At 49.3% G+C, this 13,055-nt stretch overlaps 1 protein-coding gene across 1 annotated transcript in view; it reads left to right on the forward strand.

The window, feature by feature from the left end:
- Positions 1-13,055, forward strand: part of adgrd1 (adhesion G protein-coupled receptor D1) — a 346,241-nt gene that overhangs the window by 176,623 nt on the left and 156,563 nt on the right. The window contains exon 12 of the mRNA XM_038802479.1: positions 11,729-11,832. Within this exon, the coding sequence (XP_038658407.1) occupies positions 11,729-11,832 (104 nt within the window). The remainder of the gene's footprint in view (positions 1-11,728; positions 11,833-13,055) is intronic.

Consider the following 13,055-nt stretch of genomic DNA (forward strand, 5'->3'; position numbering starts at 1 on the left):
ACTTCCTTGTGCCGTATCCCTCTACACCCATCCTATCCATGTGTTTGTCGAGTGTTTTAAAGGAGGAGTGAGAGATGGGGGTGGGGGGTGGTTAGGGAGGGAGTTCCAGAGCTTCGGGTGCAGACAGCGGAAGGTTGGAATGATTAAAATCAGGGATGGTCACGAGACCAGATTGGGGAAGATCTCAGAGGGTTGTGTGGCTGGAGGCGGTTACAGAGATAGGGAGGGGAGGGGAGGGGATTAAACCAAGGATGAGAATTATAAAATGGAGCTTCTGGACCTGGACCAATGTAAATCAGTGAGCAACAGTGGGGTACCGGGTGAATGTGACCTGGTCCGAGTTATGCTACCGGCAATAGTGTTGGTCCTTGGACAGTTGATAAACTTTCAGATCCACTGAATGTGCAAAGTAATTGTTGAATCAAGAATCAGCATCCATCGCTGTGATAAAGTATTTCACATTGGCAATCCAAGATCACAAATACTCTCCAAAATCTGGATTTGCACGAGCAATACATTCAACATGTATTTAATATATTTAAACCCAGCCTGTTAATGAAAATCAGATTACAGAGCATTCTGAACAATCAGATTTCATGCGGTGTTGTTGTTGGCACTGGACTGTGAGTTGATGGCAGATTCTTATGTGATGTTGAAATGATATCAATCAGTTCCCTTCAGCTGTGCTCGAATGTTAGGATTTTCTAAAGTGATTCCAAATGCAAAACCTTTCGCTGCCCTGGTACAATCACACGTTGGTAATTAAATACGCGAGTGTTTAATTATATAGGGATGGGGGGAATTAATTGGGGCTTTCGTTTGAGTAGATATATGGAGACACTTACTGAAAATAGGGAGTGTTTAGGGTTAGGAGGCTTATGCCTGTAACGTTTCACTCTGCAAATAAACGGAAGACTGAGGGGAGTTTCTAGCCCTGGGTTCCTCAGCGGCCGAACAGCCGAGTGATACAAGACGCCGTCGACAATGACGGGGCTGGAACATCCCGCTGAGGGCCAATAGGAGGTAGGAAAATGGCGCCCAGTGTAAAGATTATGTCCAGTGACCATCTTGCACCAACTGGCTTGGCTGGTTAGTACAGGCGGTACAAGAGAACACAATTATTCCTTTCCAATAAGTACTTCTCGATGTATTTAAGAGCAGATGCATTTGATTAATACGGCTGAAAATGGATTTCTCACCAAGTATAATTTCTTATTAATCAGAGCAGCTAGTCCTCCATCTGTGAGGAATCTGATTTAACATCACTGCAAATTACATTAAAAATGATTCTGAACCGTTTAATAGTTTAATTGGTGTGTGCCAGTTGGTTTCGCAGTAATTTAATTTTTAATTAATCATCTTTTAAAACACAATTAACTCTTCTTGCCCGTGTGACTAAGAAACCAGTGACATTTGATTCTGAATGAGTTAAATCTCACAATTTGCAATGGGCCGGGTCTGATCCAGTTAATATTCAGCCTTAACCATCCACGCAAGGGGTTTTGGGCATGACTGGATTGGATTGGATTGGATTGGATTTGTTTATAGTCACGTGTACCGAGGTAGAGTGAAAAGTATTTTTCTGCGAGCAGCTCAACAGATCATTCAGTACATGGGAAGAAAAGGGAATTAAACAAAATTCAAGAAAATACATAATAGGGCAACACAAGATATACAATGTAACTACATAAGTATTGGCATTGGTTGAAGCATACAGGGTGTAGTGTTAATGAGGTCAGTCAATAAGAGGGTCATTGGCGCACCAATCTCTAAAATTCCCCAGTCTTCTGCTTGGTCAATTCTGCCTGGATTACGATGCTGTAATGAACAGGTGTGTCGAAGGTTCTCCAAATATCTCAACTGACCTCCGCCCATTGATTCAGGAGAAGTCGCACAGTTTGGCAAGTTGCTTTTTCTGTGCACTCTCTCCAGGATTGAACCTTACGCTTTGCAGACGGCCTATCAGACAATAGTCTGTGCGCGTCCCATAACTTTCCACCCGTAGTACATTTTGAGAAGTGCGTGACTTCCACTTTAAAAAAATTATTCCACAGGATGTGGGCGTCGCTGGTTAGGCCAGCATTTATTGCCCAACTCTTCTGGCTCTTGAGAAGGTGGTGGTGAGTTTGCACTTTCTCCCTGTGTCTGCGTGGGTTTCCCCCGGGTGCTCCGGTTTCCTCCCACATTCCAAAGACGTGCAGGTTAGGAGGATTGGCCATGATAAATTGCCCTTCGTTTCAAAACGGTTGGCTGGAGTTGCTGGGTTACGAGGATAGGGTGGTGAAGTGGGCTTAGGTAGGGTGCTCTTTCCCAGGGCCGGTGCAGACTCAATGGGCTGAATGGCCTCCTTCTGCACTGTTAATTCTATGGGTGATGTGCCCAATGGCTGCTACCAGCTTTTACATTGAGAATGGCAGCCGTTGCTGCCTTTTAAATGAAAATAAATGAGCCTGTGTGCAGTCTTCCGGCCAGAAGTGGCAGCAGAGAGCAGGTCACATGCCCTGCATGTACACGTGACCTCCAGCGTCATTTGTATAAGGACATTTGCCGCTAAATCCATTTTCCAACTACTGGAAAGAGGACTGTGAAGATGGATCATTTTCTTAAACATAAGAGATGACCAAAGACACAAATAGGCAAGATCAAATAGTGAGGATCTCACAACAGAATCTGTTGGAGAGAGCTGCACAGGAGAGTGCAGGGCAGGACAGAGCTGTGCTAGCGTTAGCTCTGTAAAGAAGTACAGGGCCTCTTGGTAACAGCCTACAAAGAAGAAACTTAACTCGGGGACAGAGCTATATATAAAGATGATTTCTTGAGGTGTGGTTTTATCAATTGTGCCAATGCATGTGTGTTATATGCAGGGAAGTACTGGCAAATGGGAGGTAAACTTTCAGATTTTGAAAGAGAAGTGGTGGGTGAAAAATTCCTTTTGAGTTTGAGACCCCAGAGTCAGTTATTAACTTAGAGCTGACTCCAATTGAAATGACAGTGCTTCTGTAGCTGACCTGTGATACCACATTAAAAACAGGCCAAAACCCATGATGCTCTGAGCATTCTGGAGTAGCATCTCCCAGGAGCATCCAGTGCTGAGTAAAACGAGCATTTTGTTGCTATTGCCCTTCATGACGATCTATATATGTGAGGTTGGATTTTCCGTTTTCACAAAGATTAAGACGTTACAAAGGAACTGATATGTGCATTTCCCTATCCTCCTTTGAACCTGATTCAATTGAGTTTGTGAGGACCAAGCAGGCTCCCCGTTTACATTAAAGGTAAGAAAACGTGGCCAGGGTCAAGAAGGTCGGCCGATTGGCAAAAGTGGGTCCCAGAAAAAAACAGTGTGTTAAAACAGTTGGTTTGTGATCCGGTAAACTGTGAGAGATTAACTGGAATTCATCGATTGAAATCTAGGGCGGGATTATCCGATCCCCCCACCGGGCCGGAGAATTGCCGGGGTACGGCTGGAATCCTGCCCCCGCCGGCTGCCGAGTTCTCCTGTGCCGGGGTTTTGGCAGGGGTGGGAATCGCGCCGCGCCGGTTGGCGGCCACTAGCAGCGGCACCCGACACCAATTCTCCGGCCCGTGATAGGCCGAGCGGCCGCCCGTTTTAGGCCGGTTCCACCGGCGTAAATTAGACCTGGTACTTACCGGCGGGACCTGGCTCTGCGGGCTCCTTGGGGGGGGGGGTGCGGGGAAATCTGGCCCCCTGGGGTGGGGGGGGTGCCCCCACGGTGGCCTGGCCCGCGATCGGGACCCACCGATCCGCGGGCAGGCCTGTGCCGTGGGGGTCACTCTTTCCCTCGACACCGGCTGCTGTGGATCTCCGTCATGGACAGGGCAGGGACGAAACGCCCTGCGCATGCGCTGGGATGACGCCAGCACACGCGAGCGCTCTCGTGCATGCGCCAACTTGTACTGGCATGGCGCCAAGCCCCTTCCATGCCAATTGGCACGCCGCCAACCCCACCAGCGCCCCCCCTAGCCCCTGAAGGTGTGGAGGATTCCGCACTTTCCGGGCGGCCCGACTCCGGAGTGTTTCACACCACTCCTCGGCGCCGGAACCGCCCAACACACCGGGTAGGGGAGATTCCCGCCCCTGGAAAGGGGTAGGTATATACCGCAAGGCAAGAGTTATAGCTGGGGGAAAGGCAATTATGATGCAATGAGGCAAGACTTAGGATGCATCGGATGGGGAGGGAAACTGCAGGGAGTGGGCACAATGGAAATATGGAGCTTGTTCATGGAACAGCGACTGCGTGGCCTTGATAAGTATGTAGCTGTCAGGCAGGGAGGAAGTGGTCGAGTGAGGGAACCGTGGTTTACTAAAGCAATTGAAATAATTGTCAAGAGGAAGAAGGAGGCTTATGTAAAGATGAGACATGAAGGTTCAGTTGGGGCGCTCGAGAGTTACAAGTTAGCCAGGAAGGACCTAAAGAGAGAGCAATGAAGAGCCAGGAGGGGACATGAGAAGTCTTTGGCTGGTAGGATCAAGAATAACCCTAAAGCTTTCACTAGATATGTCAGGAATAAAAGAATGACTAAGGTAAGAGTAGGGCCAGTCAAGGACCGTAGTGGGAAGTTGTGCGTGGAGTCCGAGGAGATAGGAGAGGTGCTAAATGAATATTTTTCGTCAGTATTCACACAGGAAAAAGACAAAGTTGTCGAGGAGAATACTGAGATACAGGCTACTAGACTAGAATGGCTTGAGGTTCATATGGAGGAGGTGTTAGCGATTCTGGCAAGTGTGAAAATAGATAAGTCCCCTGGGCCGGATGGGATCTATCCTAGGATTCTCTGGGAAGCTAGGGAGGAGATTGCTGAGCCTTTGATCTTTATGTCATCATTGTTGACAGGAATAGTGCCAGAGGACTGGAGGATAGTAAATGTTGTCCCCTTATACAAGAAGGGGAGTAGAGACAACCCCGGTAACTATAGATCAGTGAGCCTTACTTCTGTTGTGGGCAAAGTCTTGGAAAGGTTTATAAGAGATAGGGGGCATGTTTCACTCAGGCGTTGGAGGCCGCTCCTCACCCCATATTCTCCCACTCCCGGGGGGCTAGGAGCGGCGCCGCGTAATAACGTCACCCGCAGCGTTCCCGTGCTGTTCACGCCGGCAGCGACCAGGTGTGGTCGGCGCTGGCGTGAACCCGTCGGACTGGGCAGGCTGGTTACGAGTGGTGTACCACAAGGATCTGTTTTGGGGCTGCTGCTGTTTGTCATTTTTATAAATGGCCTGGAGGAGGGCGTAGAAGGATGGGTGAGTAAATTTGTAGATGACACTAAAGTCGGTGGAGTTGTGGACAGTACGGAAGGATGTTGCAGGTTACAGAGGGACATAGATAAGCTGCAGAGCTGGGCTGAGAGGTGGCAAATGGAGTTTAATGCAGAAAAGTGTGAGGTGATTCATTTTGGAAGGAATAACAGGAAGACAGAGTACTGGGCTAATGGTAAGATTCTTGGTCGTGTGGATGAGCAGAGAGATCTCGGTGTACATGTACATAGATCCCTGAAAGTTGCCACCCAGGTTGAGAGGGTTGTTAAGAAGGCGTACGGTGTGTTAGCTTTTATTGGTAGAGGAATTGAGTTTCGGAGCCATGAGGTCATGTTGCAGCTGTACATAATTCTGGTGCGGCCGCATTTGGAGTATTGCGTGCAGTTCTGGTCGCCGCATTATAGGAAGGATGTGGAAGCATTGGAAAGGGTGCAGAGGAGATTTACCAGGATGTTGCCTGGTATGGAGGGAAGATCGTATGAAGAAAGGCTGAGGGACTTAAGGCTGTTTTTGTTAGAGAGAAGAAGGTGACTTAATTGAGGCATACAAGATGATCAGAGGATTAGATAGGGTGGACAGTGAGAGCCTTTTTCCTCGGATGGCAATGGCTAGCACGAGGGGACATAGCTTTAAATTGAGGGGAGATAGATATAGGACAGATGTCAGAGGTAGGTTCTTTACTCAGAGAGTAGTAAGGGCGTGGAATGCCCTGCCTGCAACAGGCCAACATTAGGGGCATTCAAATGGTAATTGGATAAACATATGGATGATAAGGGAATAGTGTAGATGAGCTTTAGAGGGGTTTCACAGGTCAGCGCAACATCATGGGCCGAAGGGCCTGTACTGCGCTGTAATGTTCTATGTTCTATGTCCTAATGTCAACAAAGGACCATTCAGCTGAAGACTCAAAATAGGGATGGATCCTGTGACAGAATAACAAAAATCAACCTGTGACTTGATCGAACTCTGTACCTCTCCTCCCTCAATATAACACAGTCCCTTATTAAACACCCCATCATCCCATCCACTGTCAATTCACAACAGGGGTTGCCAACTCCAGTTTAACGTATTTCTGCCACGTGACCTCTCACTCCACCCAGCCAAGCAGCCTTTCCTCCCCATCTCCGATGTTTTTGTGAAGAATAAATGTGTCGACAAAAATCCGCAAAAAAAGCACTTTCTTTTAATGTTGCAGTGAGTGATTACTCTCTGGAGATTACTGGGCAAGCCAGGAGAGTTGGCAACCCCTGACTGCAAATCTCTTTGAACTGACAGAAAACTTGTGTGATGCAAATCCAGGCAAAGGCTCAACTGTGCTCTTCCTTGGAGTCACTCACTGCACTCCGAGGCCTGGCTGGATTGTGACTCTGGACGTGTGTTTGCACTGTAGCTTTGACTGCAGAGGGGGCTGGAGTATAAGAGTAGGGAAGCTGCCTATTCCTGAGATACTGCACAGTTTTGGCCTCCTTACCTAAGGGAGGACCACTTGGCTCAGAGTGGAGTGCAATAAGGGTTCAGAGACTAGCTCCAAGAATGAAAGGATTGCCCTGGTGTGATAAATGGAGGGAATTTTAATACATAGTGTATTGCATCTGTTGAAATTATTAAAATAACTGAAGTTAAATTATCCAGATTATGTCTGCTCAAGCTGTGATTCAGGGGTTAACAGGTGGGCAGGCTGCATTTCACTCATGGGAGGGGCTGGGTCTGTTTTTAGTTTCATCTTCAGCCCTGCCCCGTGTCTGTTGTTTTAAGTTTTATTTTTAGGGTTCTGCTCTGGGTTCTGGGGCAAGGAGTTGTGACTTCTGAAAACTTCCCTCCCGAGCACTTTATTTGATGCGAAGTGTTAACTGTATTAATAATTAGCATTTGACCTGCGTGTGTGTAGATTTTGCTTACTTGAAATTTCAGAAGTGGAGGGGAAAGTGAGCTTAAAGAGGACTGTGTCCCCACGCCAGCGGGAAAACCGGCGCCAACCACGCTGCCGTCAACAGCCCCCGAAAGTCAGGAATTCTCCAAGTTTTCGGGGGCTAGTTGCCGAAGGGCTGGCGCGAGGTCGTGCATGCGCGGAACAGCCGGCATGATCCTGCGCATGCGCAGACCGGCCGGCATGATCTCGCACATGCGTGGACCGGCCGGCGTATTTCCGCGCATGAGAGGTTTCTCTTCTCTGCGCCGGGCCCCGGGTAATACGGCAGAGCCCTGGAGGGGCTTTGGGCGGAGGAAGGAAGGCTCTCAAGGAAACAGACCGCCCGCAGGATTGGTGGGTCCCGATCGCAGGCCAGGTCATCATGCCCCCCCCACCCCTCCCCTCCCCCCCCGGGGTTGGTTCCCCCCCCGTGGACCGCCCCCCGCACACTCACCTGCCAGGTCCTGCCGTGCGTGAGGTGTGTAATTCATACCGGTGGGACTGGCTAAAACTGGATGGCCACTCGGCCCATCGGGGCCTGGAGAATCAGTCGGGGGGGGGGGGGGCGCTGTTAGCAGCCCCCAACCGGCATGGCAGAAACCCCGCCGCTGTCGGTAAAATGGCGCTGCAGAATAGGGCAGCCTGCGTCGGGGCGGCGGGGTGGGATTCGCGCCTCTGCCCGGTGATTCTCTGGCCCGGCGAGGGGTCGGAGAATCCCGGCCCTTTCTTTTTTTTTAAACTGTTTAAGTGTTGATTGAAAAGTTATCCCTGGAGGTGTGACGAATGTGGGGATTTCAGATATTTTGCATTATGAAATGAATGAAATGAAATGAAAATCGCTTATTGTCACGAGTAGGCTTCAAATGAAGTTACTGTGAAAAGCCCCTAGTCCCCACATTCCGGCACCTGTTCGGGGAGGCTGGTACGGAAATTGAACCGTGCTGCTGGCCTGCCTTGGTCTGCTTTTAAAGCCAGCGATTTAGCCCAGTGGTATTTGGTGGAGTAAAAACCTGGGATAGTGTGTGTGACTGCTGCTGTCACGTTTTTTAGAAAATCCTGGTTTGCAATAGAGCTAGGTTTCTTGGGAGTCAGAGGTGTAATTAAAGCATCGTAAAGGTTTGGGCTAATGGATCTTTTTTTCTATTAAGAGCTGTCCCTGTGGAGTAGTCAAGTAGAGACATTGGGCGCGATTCAGTGGACTTCAAACTAGGTTGATCGGGATGTTCCTCTGTGGCTGAGATACATCCTGCTATCCAACGGCACATCCCGGATTTTATGGCCTTGGGAAGTTTCTCTCCGCCGAAGCCACGCTTGCCGGCGGGAAATGCTGTTCGCAGATCGGGGTGTCATTTCGACCAGCTGCCCCCATCTCCCCCCTGTACCTTTTTTCAGGCCCCCCCCCCTGCTTTCCTGACCCCCCATCAGCCCTCCAAATTGCAGGGAGGCCCCTGGGAGGCCTCCAAGTGGCAAGGCACCTCCCCTGGGGCCCGAGCCTTGGCTACGCCCTGGCACCCTGTAGTGCCAGTGGGAGTGACAGAATACCACCCTGTCCTCTTCCCGAGGAATGGGCAGGCAGACTCCCCAGGTGCCGTTGCATCAGGCTCATTTAAATATTCAAATCTAGATCTCCCCCAGTGTGACTCACAATCTGCCCGGCAACCAACGTGGAGACTGATTTTAGCCTCTCGCGCGATTTACCTGTTGCGCCTGGATTGGAGCTGGTGCGACAGGGTCACTGAACCCCGCCCTTCGTATCCAGTTCAGCGAGATGATGTCGTTAATGGGAGGTTCCAGGGGCTGGCGGAGCCGGGGTCGAGATCTCAATTTAGTCTCAGTTTGGGGTGTGAACAGAGGTCGAGCAGCCGCGCTCGATACGGTTCAGTTAAAGATCTGTCTGTCGGCAGGGGGGCGGGGGCGGGGGTCAGGTCTCTTTCTTTAAGCATTCCCTCTTTCTCAATGTGGAGGCATCTCCATACAGCTGAGTGCTAACTGTCTTGAAAAGTGGATTGAGAGCTGAGATGGTTTTGTTGTTTTGAGTGGAAATAACGATAGCAGTTAAGGACTGTTGTGTCACTGTATTGATTAACATTGTTTCTTGGGTATTTTCTTTTGTGATGTTAAAGCTGTTTTAATGCTGTGTTGGTAATAAAGTTTGTTTTAATATTCCATATCCCTATTTCACATGGAACTGCTCTTGGAGCGAGGATTCCTATCCTCACAGTTTACAAATTGAAATACTGTTGGGGTCTCGTCTGATTTCTTAATATAAATGGTGGTCTTTTCCGGGTACCGTAACAGACTGAGTAAACTCGACCTACATTCATAGAATTGTTTTACAGTGCAAAAGGAGGCCATTCGGCCCATCGAGTCTGCACCGGCCCTTGGAAAGAGCACCCTACTCAAGCCCACGCCTCCACCCTCTGCCCGTATCCCAATAACCCCTCCTAACCTTTTTGCCAATTTATCATGGCCAATCCACCTAACCTGCACATCTTTGGACTGTGGGAGGAAACCGGAGCACCCGGAGGAAACCCAAACAGACACGGGGAGAACGTGCAGACTCCGCACAGACAGTGACCCAAGCTGGGAATCGTGCTTGGGACCCTGGAGCTGTGAAGCAACAGTGCTAACCACTGTGCTACCGTTCTGTCCTGGAGTTCAGAAGACAGTGAGGCGATTTTATTGAAATTCTTTAAGGTTTTCACCAGGTAGGGGCTGAGAGATTGTTTCCTTTGGGCTGACGAGACTGAGGGCGGCTTTCTCTATCCCGCCACTCCAGCACGTCGTTGGGATTCCCCGTTTCGCCGGCTCTTGAAATGAAAATGAAAATCACTTATTGTCACGAGTAGGCTTCAATGAAGTTACTGTGAAAAGCCCCTAGTCGCCACATTCCGGCGCCTGTCCGGGGAGGCTGGTACGTGAATCGAACCGTGCTGCTGGCCTGTTTGGTCTGCTTTTAAAGCCAGCGATTTAGCTCAGTGAGCTAAACCAGCCCTGTTCAATGGGGTTTCTCGTTGTGGGGCAGCGGAGAATCCAGCCCATAGTATCAGTCCTTAACTGCTATCGTTATTTCCACTCAAAACAACAAAACCATCTCAGCTCTCAATCCGGACGAGCAATTGAAGACTGAGGTGAGGGTAATTTCTTCATTCAGAGGATCGAGAATCTTTGTTATTCTCTGCTCCAGAGAGTTCTGGGTGATCAGTCATTCAGTACGTTCAAGATTGAGAGAACTACCGACTTGGATACCAAGGAAATGCAGAGAATTGGGGGATCGGGGAGGCAGGTGGAGCTGATGTAGAAGATTAGCTATGATTGTATTGGATGACGAAGCTGGCTGAAGGGGCTGAATAGCTTACACCTGCTCCTATTTCTCTTGTTTTTACAACTGCAGCCCTCTTCAGTGGTTTAGCACACTGGTCTAAATCACTGGCTTTGAAAGCAGACCAAGGCAGGCCAGCAGCACGGTTCGATTCCCGTACCAGCCTCCCCGAACAGGCGCCGGAATGTGGCGACCAGGGGCTTTTCACAGTAACTTCATTTGAAGCCTACTTGTGACAATAAGCGATTTTCATTTCATTTCAAGGTCAAGAATAAATGTTTGTGAGTGAGTGTGTGAGTGGGTGTGTTCGTGTAGGTTTGTGTGTGAGAGTGTGTGAATGAGTATATGCCTATGAATGTGAGTATTAGCACAGTGGGCTAAACAGCTGTCTTTTAAAGCAGGCCAGCAGCGCGGGTCAATTCCCGTACCGGCCTCGTTGAACAGGTGCCGGAATGTGGTGACTAGGGGCTTTTCACAGTAACTTCATTGAAGCCTACTTGTGACAATAAGTGATTACTATTATGTATTTGCGTGAGAGCATGAGTGAGTGTGTCAGTGAGTGAGTGTGTGTGTGTGTGTGTTGGAGTGTTTTGTAAATCAGTGTGTCTGTGAGTGAATGTGTGTGTGAGAGTGTGTGTGCGGGTATGGGTGGGAGTGAGTATGTGCATCAGTGAGTGTGTGTGGGGGTGTGTTCATGGACGGGGGTGTGGGTGTGTGTGTGTGTGGGTGTGTGTGTTGTTCAGAAGCCTTTAGTCAATGAACACGAAGCGAGTTGAATCCAAGTTCCTGGTCACCAGTCTCCCATTCCTGGGTGTCCGGATTCAGGAGTCTTGTTGACGTTGTCCCCGGAATAGCTGATGTGCTCGGTGTCACTGAGTATCTGAAGCTGGGATTGGGACTCAGGGTCAGCAGAGTGTCCCATTTCTAACACTCCAGGACATCCCAAGATGCAGTTACTGCTTCACTGTTGTCACATGGAAACAGTGGCAGCACCGTGCACACAGCAAGATCCCATAGAAACAATGGGATAATGACCAAATAATCTGTCTTCCAATGACACTGATGAGGGCCAGGATACGGTGAGGAGCTCCTTTACTACATATCAAAATGATGGGAGAAAGGGTGATTTTAAAGAACCCTCAAAAATGCGAGTGTGGTCCAGTGATTTGGTATTTTCTTTCTGAATTTGTGTATTTGTTTCTGTCTCTCTCGTCCTGAACAGTTGGAGCCAGTACACCAGGTGGCGCTCTCTGCCATCACATATGTTGGCTGTTCGCTCTCCATTGTCTGCCTGACGGTCACACTGATCATATTTGGCGTTCTGTCGTGAGTATCTGACACACTCTCTTCACTGTCCCACTGCACCACACCAGCTGGAGTTTATTGCTGGAGATACGCACAGGGCTCGGGCATAAAGTGGGTTAAACGATGGCTAAGGAGGCACATTTTCATAACTTTCTTAAAAGGTAAATTCTGTCAAATGTATTTTATTGTTTAAAAACTCAAGAGTAATCCCACCCTTCACTTACACACCCACACTGACACACTTCCACACCCACACTGACACTTACACACCCACACTGACACACTTCCACACCCACACTGACACACTTCCACACCCACACTGACACTTACACACCCACACTGACACACTTCCACAGTAACACTGACACACTTGCACACCCACACTGACACACGTCCACAGTAACACTGACACACTTACACACCCACACTGACACACTTCCACAGTAACACTGACACACTTACACACCCACACTGACACACTTCCACAGTAACACCGACGTACGTACACACCCACACTGACACACTTCCACAGTGGGGCCTCACGGTAGCATGGTGGTTAGCATCAATGCTTCACAGCTCCAGGGTCCCAGGTTCGATTCCCAGCTGGGTCACTGTCTGTGTGGAGTCTGCACGTCCTCCCCGTGTGCGCGTGGGTTTCCTCCGGGTGCTCCGGTTTCCTCCCACAGTCCAAAGATGTGCGGGTTAGGTGGATTGGCCATGCTAAATTGCCCGTAGTGTAAGGTTAATGGGGGGATTGTTGGGTTACGGGTATATGGGTTACGTGGGTTTAAGTGGGGTGAACATTGTTCGGCACAACATCGAGGGCCGAAGGGCCTGTTCTGTGCTGTACTGTTCTATGGTTCTATGGTAACACTGACACACTTACATGCCAAAACTGACACACTTCCACAGTAACACTGACACACACACCCACACTGACACACTTCCTCAGTAACACTGACACACTTCCACTCCCACACTGACACACTTCCACAGTAACACTGACACACTTACACACCCATACTGACACACTTCCACAGTAACACTGCCACACTTACACACCAACACTGACACACTGCCACAGTCACACTGGCACACTTACACACCAACACTGACACACCCACACTGACACACTTCTACAGTAACACTGACACACTTACACACCCACACTGACACACTTCCACACCGACACTGACACACTGCCACAGTCACACTGACACACTTACACACCAACACTGACATGC

Source organism: Scyliorhinus canicula, chromosome 1 (genome assembly GCF_902713615.1).
Source record: "Scyliorhinus canicula chromosome 1, sScyCan1.1, whole genome shotgun sequence".
Lineage (NCBI taxonomy): Eukaryota > Metazoa > Chordata > Chondrichthyes > Carcharhiniformes > Scyliorhinidae > Scyliorhinus > Scyliorhinus canicula.